This window comes from Seriola lalandi, unplaced genomic scaffold, assembly GCF_002814215.2.
Source record: "Seriola lalandi dorsalis isolate HSWRI2012SDOR001 ecotype SW California unplaced genomic scaffold, Sedor1 jcf7180002054542, whole genome shotgun sequence".
Lineage (NCBI taxonomy): Eukaryota > Metazoa > Chordata > Actinopteri > Carangiformes > Carangidae > Seriola > Seriola lalandi.
This window is the reverse complement of record NW_019525095.1, coordinates 162,377-182,410: the sequence shown is the minus strand read 5'-3', so window position 1 is coordinate 182,410 and position 20,034 is coordinate 162,377. Positions and strand designations below refer to the sequence as shown.

Sequence of the window (20,034 nt, the reverse complement as noted above, 5' to 3'; positions counted from 1 at the left end):
GATGGCTAGAACTTGAAGAAAAGAAGATGGTATACAAAGAATCTGGTCATGTTAATTGGTCACAGTGAGATTAATTCAACTTTTAACATAAAAGAGAGACGCCAAATTAAATACATCATCAACAGATAAAATATATGATGTTTGCTGTTATAGTGTAATACAGATCAGTGTTTAAAATTAGAGGCTGAAAGAAGACTGGAGAGAAAGGTCAAATTAATTACTTTAATTTGGAGATACTCAAGTGGAGACCATTTTTCAGTATGCTGCCATAAAACTTTTCACAGCAACTGAAAAAGCAATGGTTGGTAAAAACAGGTTTGTCTGTCCAATCAGGTTTCTTGAGGATGTTCAATGTACATAGTCTCTTTTTGCTTTACCTGGTGCAATACACACGCCATTTACATATGAGAGGGATTGTATACTTGTTGGTTACTATTATGTTTCAAAACCTGTCTCCAGTTTTCTCTCAAAGAAAGAATGTATTATGCAGTTCAAAGTTGTGATTAGCATCTCACTGACTGCTATACTACAAAGCTGCCTAAGTCAACTTATTAAAGCAGGGAAAAAGGTAAAAAAAAATAAGAAAAAAAAAGTCAGACACAACATTCACTGCTGCAAATCTTCTAAACTTCCTCCCAAGCAAATTGGTTTCATGATGATGGAGACTTAAATCTGTTTTATCAGTCTGTCAATTTTGTTCTAAATGTATTGCATTTAATTTTATTTAATGAACACCACATGCGTCGGCCTCATACGAACCCTCTCTCCAAAAATGTTGCACAACCTTGTCAGGCCGAGTTTTGACCTGTCAGGGACACTGTAGCAGCCCGAGCACCACTCATTACTGCAATATCCTTCCGCTGAGAAATATAGTCTGAAACAATTTTCACATTTTTATAGGTTATTGGCATGCACCCTTATCTATATCAGATAGTCAATAAAATGTAGTGCAATCCAAACATTAAGTCAGTCAAATGAGACCACACTGTCAACGAAAATGAGCATTGAGTTCATCGGTGAAAATAGTCCGGCTGCATAAAGGCAGTTGGCATCGCCATCAGCGATCTTTCCAGTCGCATGCTGAAGTTGGGGACGGATCATGTCTAGCGATTCTGCTGATTACAACAGGTAAACTCTTACATTTTGGTCACTTTTTTTTCAAACATTACTCGATGTTTAGGTGTAGTGAGGTGCGCAGCTCTAGTGTGTAATTTGCATGTTGCCGAATTAGTTATTATCTAGCTAGCTAAGCCCCAACCGCTGTCAGGGCGATCTGGTTGCTAAGAGTTAGCTTTGAGACGTTAGCTGCCCAGCTACACCGCGGTTCAAAAATGCCGTTGGGAGCTATTTGGGTTAAATATTAGTTATTTTTGTTGTAGCAAATGCAAAATACTTATGAATCGGTATTTGTTCTTGAAATAACGTATTGCTGTCGTGGCCGGTGGTTATGTTAATCTAAAGAACCGACGGGGAAGGCAATACCTCGGCCTAGTTCTCGGGCAGCAGGAGCCACCGTTGGCAGCACAGGCCCAACTGTCCGACATATTGGCTAACGGGGAGAGAAGCAGAGCTCCATGTTGAGACCTGCAGAATGCGTACAGATGTGACTTTATCGCTTTTGACATGCATGTTAACATAGACCATAGTGGGTGTGTGAGTCGGTTTGGAACCTTTGCGTGGTTACATAACCGGGAATTTTCCGGGGGGCAGGTAGTTGAGCCCTACTCGTGGAATTTGACACGTGCGCCCTGCGAAGCCCCGGGCTGTAACGAGATACCCTGGGCGTAACCCGGACCACCGTGGACCCGCTCACTACACATCTGACGTAGCTTTTACATTTTAATACCCCGAAATTTACGAGAAATAGGAGGCTTTCCTTAGAAGCGGCTTGGCAGTGTTGACAAGTCTGACAGTAGCCCCCTCGTGGTATGACACGTGGTATGAATGGCAGCTAGTTATACTAGCGTGTATCAAGTAATTTATCCCCAAGACTTATTTCCTTTTCTGTGATGGGTATATGATGTTGAAGTTGACTTCAAGTGAAATTTTGACCTATTTTAATTCTCTTTAACAGCTCACGAGATAGAGACCATGGGGGGCCAGATGGGATGGAGCCTGATGGTGTCATCGAGGTAATTACATGATTAAACGTCATAAATTTCATTTTCATGGTGTGAAACGGTCATCATTGAGTTTATGTACTTTTCATTCATAAGCTATTGTTCCTCTTTATCCAGAGCAACTGGAATGAGATTACGGACAACTTTGATGATATGAACCTGAAGGAGACTCTTCTCAGGGGAATATATGCGTATGGTTTTGAAAAACCATCTGCCATTCAACAGAGGGCAATCATTCCTTGCATCAAAGGTACAGTAACTAAATGTATTCAGAAATGGATTGTTTCTGTTTGAGTGAAATGATGCTTAACCATCTTTCGGGACTTACCCATTAATGGGGATAATTTTTGTTCTCACTGATCACTCAACTGTTGAATTTATTCATCAATAACTCAGTTTTAACATCAGAAATGCTCTGTGGTAACTGCATCAAGGCAGTCAAATTTGACATGGCATTTCTTGGACACAAACAAATTTGTATTAATCACATTCTGTGTTAGGATTGAGTAGGAACAAATCTTTTATTTCAGATAATAATCTTTTTCCCCTTGCCATCAGGCTATGATGTCATTGCCCAAGCCCAGTCAGGCACCGGCAAGACGGCCACGTTTGCCATCTCTATCTTGCAGCAGCTGGACATAGAGCAGAAGGAGACTCAGGCTCTGGTGTTGGCTCCCACCAGAGAGCTGGCTCAGCAGGTATGCTGTTCCTGAGGTCACGATAACCTCAGTGTCTCAGACCTAGGCAGCATATTGAGGACACTGATTCAAGTGCTAAGGTACCATTTTCTTAAACTTGTCAAAATTCTGAAAATTTGAAACAAAGTATCCTCTTACGATTGGTGTAGTCTCTGTCCATGGCTGCATTGGTCTAAAAGGTGATCTGGCTTCATCGAATTTGTTGTGTTTTGTGTTGCTGTGGAAAACTGGGTGATATGATGGCATACCATCTTTCGGGACTGACTCTTGAAATGGAGAAATCCTTTTGTTTTACTGATCACTTTTAACAGTTATTCTACACTTTTGAGTTTGCATGTCCTGCCATGCCATATATACCACATTATCCTGAACCAGTGTTTTGGTTTTTGTTCCTGTCTCACCTGATTAGATCCAGAAGGTAATTCTGGCTCTGGGTGATTACATGGGAGCGACCTGCCATGCCTGCATCGGAGGGACCAATCTCCGTAGCGAAATACAGAAGCTCCAGGCTGAGGCCCCTCACATAGTGGTGGGTACACCAGGACGTGTATACGACATGCTTAACAGGAGACATCTGTGTAAGTATCACAGGTCCTGTTCACCAGGAAAGATTTTAAGTTTATTTTGTGACTTCTAACCCAGCATTTCTTGCACAGCCCCAAAATGGATCAAGATGTTTGTTCTGGATGAAGCTGATGAGATGTTGAGTCGAGGGTTCAAAGATCAGATCTATGAGATCTTCCAGAAATTGAGCACAAACATTCAAGTAAGTATCTTTTTGAATACAGGCACAACACAGACAGTTCAGCAGTTAAATATGGTTCCCTTCTGCATTAACAGAAGTCTGCTATAATTGTGTGATCCAGATTTTATCTGTTTTATGCAATGATGCTAGCAGAGTATTGCGCGGAAGGAGATTATTGTGCACTATACTGAAAATGAGATGTGGTCGAACCTCTTTCTTAATGTTCATTGGCCTCTTTCTCAAGGTGCAGTGCCACAATTAGCTCTGCATTTAAATGTAATTCTTTTGGAACACTGCACCACATTTTGAATTGGTCATAGTCTCTTGAGTCTTATGGTAACTTGTAACGCATTTTGTTCAGGTGGTCCTGCTGTCTGCCACCATGCCAGCAGATGTGTTGGAGGTGACTAAGAAGTTCATGCGAGACCCCATTCGCATCTTGGTGAAGAAAGAAGAGCTTACCCTTGAGGGTATCAAGCAGTTCTACATAAATGTGGAGCGAGAGGTGGGTTTAATTATCAGTAACACTTTATCCAGGAAGATTTAGCTGGCTTCCAGTTTCTGGTGCATTCTCATACTTTTATGAACTTTATAGATTTCCCTTCTCTCTAAAGCACCCTGCTAAAACTGCAGGAGCCAAGCCTCACAGGTTTGGCTCATGTGGCCATGTAAGCATGGGTACACCAGGGAAGGAGATAAAAGCACAGTATTGGAAATGAGGCTTGGAGGGACCTCTTTCTTAATGTCCTGTGTCCTTTGTCTCAAGATCCTGTGTTACATTGTCAGCTGCTCCTCCTTAATATGGAGTTAAATAGTTGCTTGATAACCACCCCCATGCTGGTTTGCAGTATGATTTGTCAGGTTTACTTTGTGCAGTTGATGGTGCATAACCTCTTGTTTTTCTTGGATGTCTCCAGGAGTGGAAGCTGGACACCCTGTGTGATCTGTATGAAACTCTCACCATCACCCAGGCTGTCATCTTCCTCAACACAAGGAGAAAAGTTGACTGGTTGACTGAGAAGATGCATGCTAGAGACTTCACAGTCTCTGCTCTGGTACGATCTGTTCTGTACAACTGTTAAATTAGAACATTACATTATTTGCTTGTCGGTATTAATGCTGCACAATTTTCCTTACTAAAATTATTCTTTTCACAGCATGGTGATATGGACCAGAAGGAGCGTGATGTCATTATGAGGGAGTTTAGATCTGGCTCAAGCAGAGTGCTGATCACAACTGATCTTCTGGTTAGTACGAGGTGCAATGTTGTGAGATTGGATGTTGATGGGCAATAATAAGAAATGTCAAATAATCAGTTTGTGAAGTTAAAACCCAAAATGTTCTTAATCCTGCAACAGTCCTAAAATGACCAAGCAGTCTAAACTTTTGGGAGATTAGGGCTCGTGCTCCACAATGGGTTCTTCTTGTAAGAATCTGTTACTTATACATGGGCGACATTAACATATGCACAATGTTCAAACCATCAGTCTCTTAGACTTGAATATAATTGAAATGCCTTTGTTTCTTTCTCTCAGGCTCGTGGGATCGATGTCCAGCAGGTTTCCCTGGTCATTAACTATGACCTTCCTACAAACCGAGAGAACTACATTCATAGGTAAGTTGGAATCATATATTGCACCAAATGTGCACCTTTTTAGTCTCGTGTGAGTCTTACGTCTCTACTCTTCTCCAGAATTGGTCGTGGTGGCCGTTTTGGTAGAAAAGGAGTTGCTATCAACTTTGTCACTGAGGAGGACAAGAGGATTCTTCGGGACATCGAGACGTTTTACAATACAACTGTGGAGGAGATGCCTATGAATGTGGCTGACCTGATTTGAGCCCTGAGGTTTATTTCCTTTTTTTTTCTTTCTTTTTTTTAAAACGCAGTGATAGCGATCGTCCACTTGCATTGTGCTTATTATTCGAGGGGGAAAAAACTTCTCAATGCTAAACCTTGGATCAGAATTTTGGTATGTGTTAAAAGCGAGGTGACTTCTATGGTGGTCCCTCTCGGACAGTTGTAGATTCTAACCTCGACAGTCGGCTGGTTGGAGCTACAAAGCCATGGGGTCTGTAAACATTAAGGTCCTTATCAGGTATTTCTTTCCATGTTCAATTAAGATGCGTGTATTCGATGTTCTCCACCATTTAGTAACTTACTTGTGGACTAAAAGGTATAAGTGCTGTATAAAGTCTGCAAATTATGTTATGCTAACATATGTGCGATGTATTGTGGGCCTGCTTAATAGAGGCACTTGTCATGTTATACTGTAGATTCACTTGCTTTTTGTTATCTTTTGTGAATGTGTTAATTTAAATGTATCATATTTTTTATCCCACTTGCTTTATCAGAATTCCTCACTGGTTGGCCATATTTTGCTGACATGTGGTTTTACCCTTTCCAGAGTATATTGCTATTTCCCAACCCTTGACTACTTTTCAGATTTCCTCCTCCCCAGAATTGTATGAATGTCTTAATAAACTGAAATTGCTGTAAGTAAACTTGCTTTGTCTGTTATGAAACACTAGAGTTTGTACTTAAGGATGAATTTTTCTGCTGTTTCATTTAGCACTAGGGGCCAAACATTGAGTGAACCTGCTGTTGATGGACACAATCTTTAAGTAACTGCTGGAACTGAAAAGACACCTACACACTTAATATGGCAGAGTTGAAGCATGAGGCAGGGGGAGGATCTGTGGGCACAGTTGAGGAAGACTAGTTACCAGCACCACCTACTGGCAAGCCAACAGTAAGACCTGATGTAGGAATAATGGCGTACGTACATATACATATATGGCCCTATAGCTGTAATGTTTAAGTCAACAACACGTCTCAATGCACCAGTCTTCCATAACTGCAATCATGCATGTGAGACCTTTATACAACTAAGTTTTGTCTGTTCAGCATTATTTTCTGAGCTCCCACTTATCAATATTTATATACAAATTGAACATGGGAAATGCTGTGTTGAGTGAAAGGGAGTTGCTTTCTTCAGGCATCAAGCTTAATATCTGATTTTTAATTTGTTTAATGAATTAACTTAAAATGAGCATGTAAGAGTGCATGCTTAATTGTTTTAACCTTACACTAAAAAACTTTGAATAACATAATATATACATGTATAAAATATTAATTAACCACTAATGTGACAAGAGGCAACTTTAGCTCAATTGAAAAGCTAAACGTCAAACAGAACCTTGCGTGCTGCACAGAAGTCTGATACAGACAGTAGAATATAGCTTATGCTACAGCTGCTCTTAGATGTGCGTAGGGAGAGAGGTCATGCAGGCCTTTTGGCAGGGCACATTTTTTATATTTAACCTCAGCGACACTTTCCAGTCATGATCTAGAAAAAGTCGATCCTCTTTACCCTGCAGGTTTCAGCACACCATTATTTACTTCATTACTATCAGCCTTGGCAAAATATACTCAGACCTCATCTGCCTTCAGCTTTTTGCTACAGTAATCAAAATTGGTTGAATTTGATTATCTTCTTATTATAAAGTGCTGAGGAGGTGGATTACCTAACTAGCAATCAGTACAATCTGTACTATGAAATATTTAACACAGATGACAGGGAGATAGCAAATTATAAACAAAAACTGAATTTGAATACATCTCAAGACCCTGTTGTCACATGACATTTTTAAGGCACTAAGTTATGATACTTTCAAGTTACACTACCAGTAAGTGTCTGAAGGATGAAGTTATACAAGCAAGATGTTTATCATTTTTCTTGCAAAATGATCAGGATGCATTGCTGTAATGCTGTTTCACCTCACCATGATGGCAGTGAGATTGTAAAGTGGTATGTGGTTAAACATTCATGTCTTCATGCAGCACATTTTAAGTATTTTAAGCTATAAACTGATAAATCATTGACTTTAGGGAAATGTCATAGCGTCTCAATTAGAGGTTTAACCTTCAGGACTGTGACATTCATGTGGGTAAAGAGCTTCTGTACTGGAAAACATAAAACTGTATTTGTACTCTGAATGCTTGTCTGCTGGTTTGTGCCTGCACCATAGAGACATACATACACTATAAAGAACCACTGCTTTCCACTTAAAATAAAAATGTCAGCTGTCACTTTTCTTCAAAATGTCTGTATCCTTGGGCATATGTAATAATCCCTTACATTTAATACATTAAGGGCCCAACTGACCTCTCAATAAAAGTGAATAATGTAGCTTGTGTAGTGTTTTAAATTGTGTCATAATCAGTTTTGCAGGTAAGAATAGTGAATGTTTTCTGTACAACTGATTCCTGTATATTCTATACGACGTCCTTTTTCAGTTTGCCATTTGATATGTATTCTTCATTGTTCTTCTCATAATATTTAGCCAGCCTGTACAAACAGTGTCCAAACACCACAAGTCCTGACATGATGGAAGGAAATCTGATATGCTCTCCGATATGTAAACCAGTTCAACCTCTTTCTCCTATTTTCTGTGAATTTTAGATGAGTGTGAAACAAGCCACTTGTTTGTTTGACATTAACAAGATAAAGTGTGAATTAATGAGCTTAAAAGTCGCTGGTCGGCTGATTTTTGTTACCTTTGGACAAAGCCAGGCCAGCTGTTTCCAGTCTTAATGCTAAGCTAAGTTAGCCAGCTGCAGCCTGTAGCTTCAAAATATCTGTCCACATAGGACACAGGAGAAAAGTCTGAAATGAATCTAAATCGTGTTCTATGTGACCAGGATATTTGAAACAATAAAATTATTTGGAAAATGTAGTTGTATAACTAAGAAAAAAGAGAGTCTTATGCCAGTAAACCACATGTCCTAGATTTCATGGATTGATGTGGAATTTGCTATATTATTGTACTGTCCAATAATACAGCTGTTTGTGTGGGACTCAACCTCTTCCTTTAATAAATATCGGGAAATTGTTTATTTGCTTTCTTTCCAAGAGTTAGATGAGAAGATTAATACCACTCATGTCTTTAAATAGCTGCGAGGAAACGATTAGCTTACTTTAGTATAATGAATGTAAACATATGGGTTAGTCTAAAGGTAATAAAAGTCCACCTACTAGTTTTCAACTGTAAACGGTTTGTTTTTTGTTTAACTAATAAATTGTTATCGTAATTAGTGGGCTTTACACATGCTGGAGGGTAGAATCATAGTTCCCCTTTCCAGTCTAAGAAAACTGTCTTCAGGCTGTAGTTTTACTTTTTGGCATACAGAGTTGAGTGTGATATCAATCTTCTAATCTAACAGACAGCAAGTATATTTCCAAAATGTCAAACTATTCCTTTAAGTCACTGGAACCTGTCTATTTTCAAGCTTCTTATTTGAATCAGGAAATTTTAAATGCCATTGACTACACTCCAGAGGAGCTGTACAACATCTTCATCAACATGTTGCCTTGACACCCTCCCAACAAACTAATGTTTCTAGCTGCTTGGCAACAGACTTACTGCACATAGTTAACAGCTCCCTCCTATCAGGCATTTCCAAAATTTAACAGCTACTAAAAAAGGGTAGCCTGGATGCCTTTTTAATTAGCAAATATAAATCTATATCAAATCTACATTTCATAAGTAAATTAGCTGAAAAGGATGTCTCCCAACAACTTAACACATTTAACTGTAAAGGGTCTTTTAGACAAATTCAAATTAGATTATTGACCCCATCACAGCACTGAAACTGTTCTGATTAAGGCCCTAAATGACGTACGCATGAACCCTGATTCAGGCAAAATTTCAGTCCTTGTGTTACTGGATCTTGGTGCTGCTTTTGACACTGTTCAATTCTACTAGACACTTCGATTGGTTCAGGTCATATCTGCAAAACAGGGACTATTTTGCTTCTATTGGCAACTTCATGACCAAGCTAGCTTGACATGTGGAGTACCTCAAGTTTCAGTTCTGGGACCTCTCCTATTTAACGTCTGTATGTTTTCACTAGGCTGTATTGTGCATAAACTGTTGCACATCTTCTTTCCCTTTTTTGAAGCCGAAAAATCAAGTCAGAAATCTTGGTGTTATTATTGACTGATTTAAATTTTAACTTCCAAATCAAGACTATTACAAAATTGGCCTATTATCTTTTTAAAAATGTAGCAAGAATTAGAGGACACATGTCTAAACAAAATCTAGAAAAACTAATGCATGCTTTAATTTCCAGCAGGTTAGACTAAAAAATCTCAAACAAGCACTGAGGCAGCTACAACTCATTCAGACTGAAGCTGCTGAACATATTGCACCAGTTCTCCGCATCATCTCTGCACTGGCTACCAGTGTCTAAAGTAATTAACTTCAAAATACTATTTACTTGTCTACAAATCACTCAATGGTTCATTAAGGCCTTAGTATATCTCTGACTTGCTTCCACAGTATGAACCCTCCTAGCTCATCAGTAGAGTCAGTATAATGTCACACAAGGTGAAGCTGCATTCACTTATCATGCTACACATAGCTGGAATAAATTTCCAGAAGACCATAGATGTGCCCCAACTCTGGCTGCTTTTAAAAACAGGCTAAATACTTTAACATTCACCTCTGTTTTCAGTTGCTTAAACACACAATGACTTTGTATGTATTCTATTGCTTTTATACCTTCTACGCATTTATACTTAATCTTAATCTTACTTAAACTTGCCTTATTCTCTCAAACCAGACAAATTTCCCCATGTGTCAATCTTGTGTGACGCTTGTTTTAGCCGACCTAAGGTCACCTTTTACCAGGTTCTGAAGAGATGAGCCGATTATAATTCCACGGTAGGTATTTTTAAATAAGCTATAGTTATCGCTTGCCCGTGGGGCCTAACTTGTACATTGACCAGGACAGTCTGGAATGATATTTAGCACACCAACTTTGTCAACTCAATTATTGACGAGCTCCTGATTACTTAAGTCAGCGGCTGAATCCTCGTGGGCTGATTCAGTCACCATCGCTTGAGTAAATCTAAAAATAACAGACCGGTTTCTGTCTTCAAGGGAAATTAGGCTAAACAGTTCACATATTGTACACGATATCAGAATAGTGTTTCTCATTTAAATTGATATAACTGCATATTCATCGTATTTAAATGAATATCTTAAAATCAGCCCACAGGCAGTTTAAAAATCCACTCACTTTCTGCAGTATCTACCAGATGTAGGCATCTGGTTGTGTTTTTAGGTCTGTCTAAATCCTTTGTGTGAATTATTCTTCGTTATGTGTTGCCATGCAAACAGAGCAGCTGTTTGGTGAACAGCTAATCCGGGCAACATCACATTGGAGGGTGAGGTTCAATAAATACACATATAGACAATTCAAAGCGAGTGGATATATTCATGACCTTAAACAGGCAAACACTGACGTGTTTACTCATGCACCCATTCCCATCTTTTAATATTAAAAGGTGGGTATTCAGTGAGATGAGATTTGGTGAAACAGTGTTCTCAATGAGGGAGCCTGGCTACACCTGCAGCAGAGGATGTACAACTCGCTGTAGGGCATGAACACTGCAGATAAACACAAGAAGTAATTCCAAAAAATGTTTTTACTGAGAATAATACAACGGATAAATAACTACATAATCACACACCTTCAGTGATGTGTGAGTGTGAAAATCAAAACGTCTATTTTACTGTAGCTCTGAAATGATAAGTCAGGACAGGGGATTTCTCCTGGCTCTGTTTTAATCCGTCGTACAACTGAAAAATTACCACAAATTTTGTTTGTGAAGGTTTACGGCATTGATCTCATGTCTGTTGAACAGTGACACAGGGCCAGCCTCAGCCATCACTGTTAGCAGTGTGTCAGATGCCTCTGTGGATCACACACTCTGAGGACACTGATGACTTTCTGGCCGATGCCAGGGGTTATTTTGGGCTCCGCATATCACATGTCAGATGGAGAGCACCTAAAACCAAACCACAGTGAGCTTTATGCACGCTCACTCATAAGTCCATTCTTGCACTTATAAATATGCACTTATAAATAGGTGTTTGGGTAGTAAAGTGTGAGGTGCTTTCAGGCAAGATGTTTGCACTTCCACTCTAATGAGCCTTGTGTAGCAGCTACAGCGGCTCTGCTGCTCAGCAAACTGTTGCTGTGGGAAGGATGTGAAAAGTTGATTTCCGTATTAACTGGTGTGTTAAAACCAAACAGTTTCAGAACATTGGTCTCTATGCATTTCCCACAAGTGGCTTTTTCACTCACCGCTGCAGAATGTTAAAATGCTTCCCGCCAGAACTGAGTGTGGTTAAAGACCAACAATATCTGTGTTAACGGGTGTTTTAGAGCTCTCAGTGAGCACTACATATCTACATACATATTGGTCATGTGATGCTCTATTTAACTTCAACAATCACTTTTACACAAAAATAGTAGCTTGATCTTGACCTTTTAGAAATTTAATGACATTTTTGGAAAAGCTTTTTATGATAAGTCAGACTGGTATTGATCTTCAGCAAGAAAATACACAATTTCCCCTTGATTCAAACTTTTCCTTTAAGGGAAATCTTTACAGAAGTTTCAGGGCTCTTCTTCTGCTTCTTTCTGTGGTTAATGCTCCTGTGGTACGTGGGAACAAACTCTTTACAGAAAGGGAAGGGCGAAAAATAATCTTTTCCACTCTACTGATTACAAATGCCACTAGGACAACGGCTGTCACATTTAATCCATAAAGACATGTACTCTTAGGAACAGAATGGAAATGTGCCGTCCAAGCACAAATCAACACAACTGTGGGAGAACTTGATGTTTTTCACATCATTTTGTTGCCTGCATGTTTGACTATTTTCTAAAACTGTTGATAGAATTAACTTCAGCGACAAAGTGCCTTATATATCTGGGTCATAATACGTTTTTTTAAGTAATGACACTGTCGAGTTATACTTTGAGTTTTACTGTTTCCCTTGAAGTTGTAGTGACACCATTGAAAGAGTTAAGCTGTCAGTGAAACCTTCAACTTTTCCAGTATGTCCTAATACTATAGATGTTTCCTGAGCTCATGTTCCCTGGCCAACAAACTGACATGATTGATCACTATCACTACTATTACTGCTACTACTAGTTATAATAAAGTACTTTGAAAATATTTGAAAACTAACAACAAAGTGTAGATTTTATTTCATTAAAAAACATTGTTCTCAAATGTAATCACAAAAAAGAAAAAAAAAAAGAAACCTCTTGTAACAAAATTCTCAATTTCGAGCCCACACTTTGTTGCTCATCATTACTGCACAGGAGATGTTTGTTAAGTCTTTGCAGTTGCACGTCTACCCTACTTCACTGAGGAATCTTGCACATCATGACACAGAGACAATTTTAGATCAGACACTGGCCTGTTTTTTTGACTAACACCATCCAAATGTGTTGTCTATTGTTCCGTGCCATCATTTAGAAACCCAGACTTCTTTACCTTTTAAAAAAAGTGTATTTACTTCACTCTTAAGGTAATGAAATACGTATGAGTGAGGCCTTGTGTTAAGAAAGGTTTGATTTCAGATTTGGGTTGGGATAGTGTGTGAGCATCACCTTTTTCGGAACTATTTTCTCAACACATTCTCCTGTCAGTTCAAAACTTTAAGTCGAACAAGACCAGAAGTCATTGATGTCTTTGTGATGTCATGCTAACCGTAACAGAGATACTTCATGTGATCTCTTTGCCTGTTGCAACACAGAACACATTCTCCAGTCTTTTGACAGACATGGGTGTCCAGTTAAAAGGACTGAGGTAATATTCGCAGCAATGATCCTCATTTCGTTATGATCACAGTATGACATACACTTTCTCTCTCTGTCACACACTGACACACACTCAAACCTGAATAATACTACAAAAACGCTGCTTTGCAGGGGTATGTGTTGAAATAGTAAGGTTTACAAAGCAGAGCCATCTTCACAGCCGTGCAGTAGAGCCTGCCCATGAGTCCAGAGGTCCACTGTTTCACCTGCGGGTCCGTCGCCGCCTTCCAGAGGTCATGGATATCTTCCACGTGACCATGTGAGGTCATCATCTGGTCATAGATACACAGGTGGTAGGGCGCTTTGCCCTCCCCTGAGAAATAGACGTGCTCATGTGGGGTTACACCAATGGCGTTGGCGCAGATGCCCATGAACACATCATCTATGTAAAGAGAGGCGTTCAGGGTCAGCGTGGCTTGATAGACTTTGTCCGCTACGTCGCTGGAGACGACGTACCCGGCCCCAGCTGTGTAGTCGGGGTACGACAACCACTGGTACATCTCAAAGGGCACGTAGTACTTACTGTCTTTGCTCCGGATGGGCGGCGCCCCTCTGTGCACTCGACCAACCCAGAAGTGTGTGACGCCCCTGCTGCTCATGTCCTGCAGGTAGCTCACCAGGTTGGGCATGTGGACGAAGATGTCGTCATCAGCGGTCATGAGGAAGCGGGCGTGTGCGCAGCGGCTGTGCATCCAGTGGAACTGTAGGATCAGCTTCAGGGTCAAGTTGTGGAAGGAGTCTAAGAAGTCTTGTTGGATCAAGTCACCATAGAGACGGTCCTCGTGGATGAGATGCTCCTGGAAGCCCACCCCGCTCCTCTTACTCCACGAGGGCTCCTCCTTCTTGGTCTGAGGCGCTCCTAAGGCGAACACCACTTTGACTGTCACGCCCAGGCTGCTGTGGATGTAAGTCTCATTACCCCAGGTGGATCTGATGGCGTTTCGCCTCTCAATGTTCTCTGGGGACGTCTTAACAAATAGGAGGAGGAGCACGTCCTGTTTGGCACATTTATCCGGGTGGTCCAGCAGGTAGTGGAAGTTGCTGAAGCTTCTTGCCTGCTCGCGCGGGATGGTGAGGCTCTTGTTGATGTAGATGAAGCGGTTGACCAGGTAGCGGTAGGAGTAGGACTTGACGTGGCTGACGACACTATTGTCCAGCTGTTCCCAGCAAACCATCACCACTGACAAAACCAGGCAGGTGGTCATCAGCTGCACACACTGGCATCTTCGTACTCGGCGGAATTTCAAAAACATCCTGGAATCTTGTCACCCCGTGGCAGTGGTCCCTCTCTGGTGGGCGATGGTGGCGAAGCAGCCGGTTGTGGCGGTGTGTGTGGAGGAGACAAGATGACTGAGGATGTGGAGGTTCAGCGTGTTGTTCCAGTGCCTCAGAGCAGCACGTGGTGGGTCTTCCATCCTAGGATTTCCACATTCAGCAGGAGGCACAGGCGGCGGTGGGAATCACTGGGTCCGCTGGGAAACATCCTCCATTGCAGCATAATCACTCACACGGTCAGCCGGCAGGTGGAGATTCATCGTTCATCCATGACGCTGTTGTCTGAGAGATCTGAGAAGAGAGAGCACATTTACCAATGTGACAGAGTTCGACAAATCATATGAGTGAATAATGTTTTTTCTTATTTTGACTGCAGGAAGTGTGACCTCAACCATACTACGTGTTTTCAGTATCTGTTTGGTCCGTACTTCCTTATTTGTGTGACAAATGTAGGCGTTGTCCTGTTCTGTCATGTTGGGCTATAATTGTACAAGCACGAATTATTCTTTTATTATTTAATGGTCATAAACAGATCATCCCGCTATCAACTTAAGCGACTCATCAGGATGTCACTGAAAAATAGAGACAATTTATTCATTCGGTTGAACAAGTTCCTCACAGTAAACTAGGGCTGCACTTATATTTCTCAGAAAGAAAAAGCATGCGCTCAGATCATATAACTTCAAAATGGCAGCACAACTGAAACCATGGTGAAATGGTCATGGTCTTTTGTTGTGGTTTGAAAGTGACTGCAGCAACATGTATTCAGTGTTTCTGTGCAAGAGTAGTAACGTTCGCTGGAAAATCAAAAGTGAGTCGGTGAGTGGGGTGATGGGGGGAGGGGAGGGTTGGGAGGGAGGGTTGGGGGTACTGAATGCAAAAGCCTACACAGCAAATGTTGCAATACAAGCTCGTCCATAATGGAGGGGTTTAAGGTGCAGACCCACTGAAATCGCTGAGAGTCATGGAAAGCATTCGGACACAATGGGCAGCGTCAGAATAGCTCTGCAGCACAATGCTGTACAAGAATAGCCTGCTTCCGCCCGGGCCTGGGCTGAAACCAAGGGGGGATCATGATGGGCCCGGGGCCTGGGACTCCCACAGCACCCCGAGAGCTTTTTAAACATCATTGGATGGCCTACGCCTAATGGGGTCAATGGCTCATAAATGGCTCTTTTCTCTCTTCCTGATAATGAGAAACTCTGCCTCACCTCTGGTTCACATCAGCCTCCAGCTCTATCACAGTAAAACTTACAGTTACCAATGATTCTGAGTCAGTTAGTGCACGCCATCATTTATTTCCTGTCTCTCTGTCATAAAGTACACGTCAGTTACAAATTTCTATTCCTGTCAGCAATTTGACCGAGCTGGGGTTATTCTTACTGGCCAGTACTGAGATACATGATCACACCTGCTAGATAGTGATTTATTTTTGTTTTTTTTTATATCTGTACCAATTCATCTCTATTGTGTTGGAGTGGAGTCAGAAATAAAACCAACACTATCTAACATCTACCACTGTAGCTCAATGAGAACATAGTTTTTTGTGTGTCCAGCTTTTCAGCCACATAACGTACCATTCACTTGAATGGGAATAATTAATCATAATTCATCAAATATTCATCATATGAAACACACGACAGTATGAAAATGAAATTGTAGTGATCTTGCAGGATCAAATCTCTAATTTCCTGACTAACATATGATAGCTGAGCATCATATGAGACCAGACTATCTTGTTTGCTGGGTAGGAAAATCACAATAGACAACAAAGATAATCGTCTGATCATGACGTCCATAGAGACAGGGCTTATGTTACAGGTGCCTGGTGTCATCTGCCAACAATGTGACTGTGCTTAATGGATAGGAGCTACTCCCAGAAAGATGTTGTTCATCAGTCTGAACTACTGCTACTTATCTTTAATCTTCTTTTTTTAATACACGTTTCGGCAGACAGTTGTTATTTTCTTGTAAGCTAAGTTTGTGGCCGTGTAATGGCTGCAGGTCAGTTCCTTGTTAAATGTTTAAGAGTTAAATGCGGTTACATTATTTACTGAAGGTGTTTTAGCCGTCAAGTAGCAAACAGGTTGTGTTGCTGTCATTCTTGTAGTACCAGTCCAAAACCAAGATGACCCTGTACTGGAGCACAAACACAAGTGTCGAGCCTCCCTCTTCTGACTAAGCTGCATCTAAAACAAGCGCCGTGTGAAAGTGAATCACCCCACTAACATATTTCAAAAGTCACCATTTTTATAAATAGATTAGAAACACACGGAGAGGGGGGTCGCGAGGGAGGGAAAAGCACGCCACAACTCCACTGATCACTCCAGCACTCACCGGCAAAATAAAAGATCTTGGTGTGAATCCAACACAGACGGAGCAACAGTCTCCGATCGTCACGGATTTCTCGTCGGTCCCACACTGGTCCTCTCCTCTGCTTCAACTTTACTCTTCCTTCAGATGACAGGAGGTGAAGCGCCCGTCAGACGCAGCCATCACTCCTCGGTTAGACAGTCAAACTCGCTTGGCGGTGGTTGTGGTGGAGGAGGAGGAGGAGGAGGAGGAGGAGGAGGAGGAGGAGGAATACCTGTGAAGGTGTTGGGGAGTCACTCCGCAGTCTCTGTTCAGACTCAAAAATTGCTTGTTAATGAGCTAGTTCCCTCTCGCTCCCTCCCCCCCTCCTCCCTTTTCAATGTAGGAGTGGTTTCCCTCCATAGGTGCGCTGTAAAACATCACGTGGTGATTTAGTTCTAATTAACTTCATGTGAATATGTTTTGTTAATTTCCAGTTACTTTGTGTAGTTTTGATTTTCAGACCAGTTCAGGACTCATCAACAGACATTGTTCTAACTGGAGGCGACCTGGACTGAAGTGATGAGTTGAATGAATGAATGAGTTGAGTTCAGACTATATATACTATCACCATGTACTGACAGACTTTGGGATGGATCTATATTTACATAACATATGTCTACAGTATAAGCATATATACATAAACATACATATTTGCATGGACTAGACATATACGTCAATATATGATTTTTTTCCCATTTCTAATAGGTTTTATATATAATTTTACATGTATGTTTATATTTTATATGTACATATATGGAAATTCAATATATGTAAATATAGTCTCTCCTGGTTTTGTAGTTTGAAGAAAACAAACACAGTGTTAACTCACTCTGGGAGCAGTGTTGTCTTTGTACTGACTGGAACCGAATGGCTTCACATCCTGCAGCTGTACGTTCAATATCAAATAAAGAACTGGCTCTTTAAACTGACAAAATATCAAAGTAAAGTAAATCTGTCTGTGTGACTGAACAGTTGATTTAATCTAATATTTTAGGATTATTTAACTTGTTTTCTCAAGTTCAGTTAACTCAGTTAGTTTTACATTTTGAAAGCTCATAAAAAGACGCTTTACGATTTCACTTAAGTTCAGTTCACTCACATTTTTAAAGCTGCAGGAGAACTTATCTATTTCTCAGGTGAACAAACTTAAAATGATTTACAGTGTGGCGGCAGAGAGAAAGAGGGAGGAGGAAATAAAGAGAGGAAGGCCTGCCCCCTGGACCTAATGTTGGTGCTCTGTGTTATTGACAAAAGCTTGAAGGACAGAAAGATCTCCCTCTTTTCTGTCTCAATCTTTGTCTGACAAGCACTTTTATTTTTTCAAATCATCAAGATGCATGTGATGCTGTAAGTAACCACCTCAGTGAACCAGTGCTTTCTTTGTCCTGTTTATTTATTTTTTCCTTTGAGTGCAAGATCTTTGGTTTGATATCAACATTTGAATATCTTTGTCATAATTTTGTTGCCAGGGAGCAGATACACAAAGCTCCCTGTTTCACTCATTTGAATGTAGAGTTTTGTGTTGAGGCATCCTTTGAATCTGCCAGGGGAGGTTACACAACCATCGGAGAAGACAGATGCATGAAAAAAAGGAAAAACCAACACAAAGAGAGTAAAGTGTTCAGACACCATGACCCACCAGAACAGCTTCAGTCCTCCTGGTCACTGATTCTACAGGTGTTGGATTCTACTGGAAAGATAAACACTATTCTTCCAAAAGATATTCCCTCATTCAGTGTTTTGATGATGGTGGCGGAGCGCGCTGTCTAACACCTCCCATAAGTGTTAAACTAGGTTGAGATCTGGTGACCGTGAGGGGCATAGCATATGAGTCACATCATTTTCATTCTCATCAAACCACTCAGTGACCCCTCGGTGGCCTGTGGGTGGGGGTATTGTCATCCTGTTTCTCCACTAATTTTTCATGTTTTTCCTTTAATTTGTCACCCGTCTGTATACAACACTGCATGAACATATTACTGTGAAAAACCAGTCTAAAGAAATGTGTGTTTACATTGTTCACAGCATCAGTCCAGTAATTTCCTAATAATAATTACTGAGTGAGACTGCTGGAGAAAGCTCTGAGATAAAGAGGGTTCATGTATTTACTTTTATTACTTAAGAAAGAACCATGAAATCTTAAAGTAATTATCCCACATAGAAAATAGTAGCTATGCCATGATGTTTGGTACAGACATTAATGTTCCCCACAGGATGAACTGTAAGAACTCTGATGAGCCCTCAATTTTTAATGAAGAGCCATCATCAGGTCAAACTTGCTTGTTTCATCTTTGCTTATATTTCTTTTCTCACTATGTTTATTATTATGAACCAAAACACCAAAGCAAATTCCTTGTATGTTGAACATCTACTTGGTAATGAACCGGACTCGGTATCAGATTCTGATTACTTTTTTATGACCAAAAACTAAAACTGACGACATTCCCATGAGCATCAGCATCAGTTATACTTACCAAATGTGAGCATGCTAATATGCTAAACTAACATGGTGAATATAGTAAACATTATACCTGCTGATTATCAACATATTCGCATTATCACTGTGTGAATGTTAGCTTGGTAACATTCACATTCAGCCTCTACAGTCTCAGCAGCTAGCATAGCAATATACTCATCATATTTTTACATCAGCCTATTACACTGTATGTGGTCTGATGTTGTCACTTTCGACCACTTCTGCTGCTGCATCTGGTTCATTGTGAGGCTTTACAAGAATCACACCACAGACATAATTTGACTAAAGTGTGACATAGATTTGAAAGGCCTGTTCTCTCATTTTGAACTTAATGTGTCAAAAGAGGTAATGCATCTGCATGCCCTAATGTGCCTATATATTTGTCAGTGTGCGTGTAATGAATGCATGTAACTGTGAAGTCGTTATGCGTGTGTGAATTTAAAAAAAATAAAATAAACACAGCAAATATGATTATACTGGAATATATTCTAATTTGCTTTGTTATTTTATTACTCTAACAAATGCTATTTTTTTCTTCTAACAGTGGGTTCCCACTACAAATTGACTGAGATAATTGGTTTGCATCAGAAAATGTATATGCAGTTCGTCTGCACTTATTCTCTATTCAGACTGATACGAACATGCAGACTCCAAACTGTCAAACCTCATTTAATAAAGCA

The 20,034-nt window shown here is 40.5% G+C and overlaps 2 protein-coding genes and 4 non-coding genes across 6 annotated transcripts; 5 read left to right on the top strand and 1 right to left on the bottom strand.

Moving 5' to 3' along the window:
* Positions 1-1,023: 1,023 nt before the first annotated feature.
* eif4a2 (eukaryotic translation initiation factor 4A2) lies at positions 1,024-6,065 on the top strand. Its single transcript, XM_023414780.2, has 11 exons — positions 1,024-1,128; positions 2,075-2,132; positions 2,238-2,370; positions 2,679-2,818; positions 3,228-3,396; positions 3,475-3,584; positions 3,925-4,068; positions 4,481-4,618; positions 4,721-4,810; positions 5,099-5,178; positions 5,257-6,065. The coding sequence occupies exons 1-11, from the start codon at positions 1,100-1,102 to the stop codon at positions 5,399-5,401; spliced, it is 1,236 nt and encodes a 411-aa protein (XP_023270548.1). The 5' UTR covers positions 1,024-1,099; the 3' UTR covers positions 5,402-6,065.
* On the top strand, positions 2,413-2,486 carry LOC111661311 (small nucleolar RNA SNORD2). The gene has a single exon (XR_002761213.1). It is a non-coding gene; the product is annotated as a small nucleolar RNA SNORD2 (small nucleolar RNA).
* On the top strand, positions 3,048-3,122 carry LOC111661310 (small nucleolar RNA SNORD2). The gene has a single exon (XR_002761212.1). It is a non-coding gene; the product is annotated as a small nucleolar RNA SNORD2 (small nucleolar RNA).
* On the top strand, positions 3,642-3,823 carry LOC111661309 (small nucleolar RNA SNORA81). Its single transcript, XR_002761211.1, has one exon. It is a non-coding gene; the product is annotated as a small nucleolar RNA SNORA81 (small nucleolar RNA).
* On the top strand, positions 4,163-4,345 carry LOC111661308 (small nucleolar RNA SNORA81). The gene has a single exon (XR_002761210.1). It is a non-coding gene; the product is annotated as a small nucleolar RNA SNORA81 (small nucleolar RNA).
* Positions 6,066-11,177: 5,112 nt separating the features above from the next.
* On the bottom strand, positions 11,178-17,169 carry b3gnt5b (UDP-GlcNAc:betaGal beta-1,3-N-acetylglucosaminyltransferase 5b). Its single transcript, XM_023414745.2, has 2 exons — positions 16,861-17,169; positions 11,178-14,814 (listed from the first exon to the last, which is right to left on the bottom strand). The coding sequence occupies exon 2, from the start codon at positions 14,499-14,501 to the stop codon at positions 13,338-13,340; it is 1,164 nt and encodes a 387-aa protein (XP_023270513.1). The 5' UTR covers positions 14,502-14,814; positions 16,861-17,169; the 3' UTR covers positions 11,178-13,337.
* Positions 17,170-20,034: the final 2,865 nt, after the last annotated feature.

Bases quoted from the DNA above. Each gene is read 5' to 3' on its own strand.
- eif4a2 (XM_023414780.2), top strand. From the start codon at position 1,100: ATGTCTAGCGATTCTGCTGATTACAACAG. The intron at 3,585-3,924 runs GTAAGTATCTTT...CATTTTGTTCAG, and splicing joins AATTGAGCACAAACATTCAA to GTGGTCCTGCTGTCTGCCAC. The intron at 4,069-4,480 runs GTGGGTTTAATT...GGATGTCTCCAG, and splicing joins ACATAAATGTGGAGCGAGAG to GAGTGGAAGCTGGACACCCT.
- b3gnt5b (XM_023414745.2), bottom strand. From the start codon at position 14,501: ATGTTTTTGAAATTCCGCCGAGTACGAAGATGCCAGTGTGTGCAGCTG.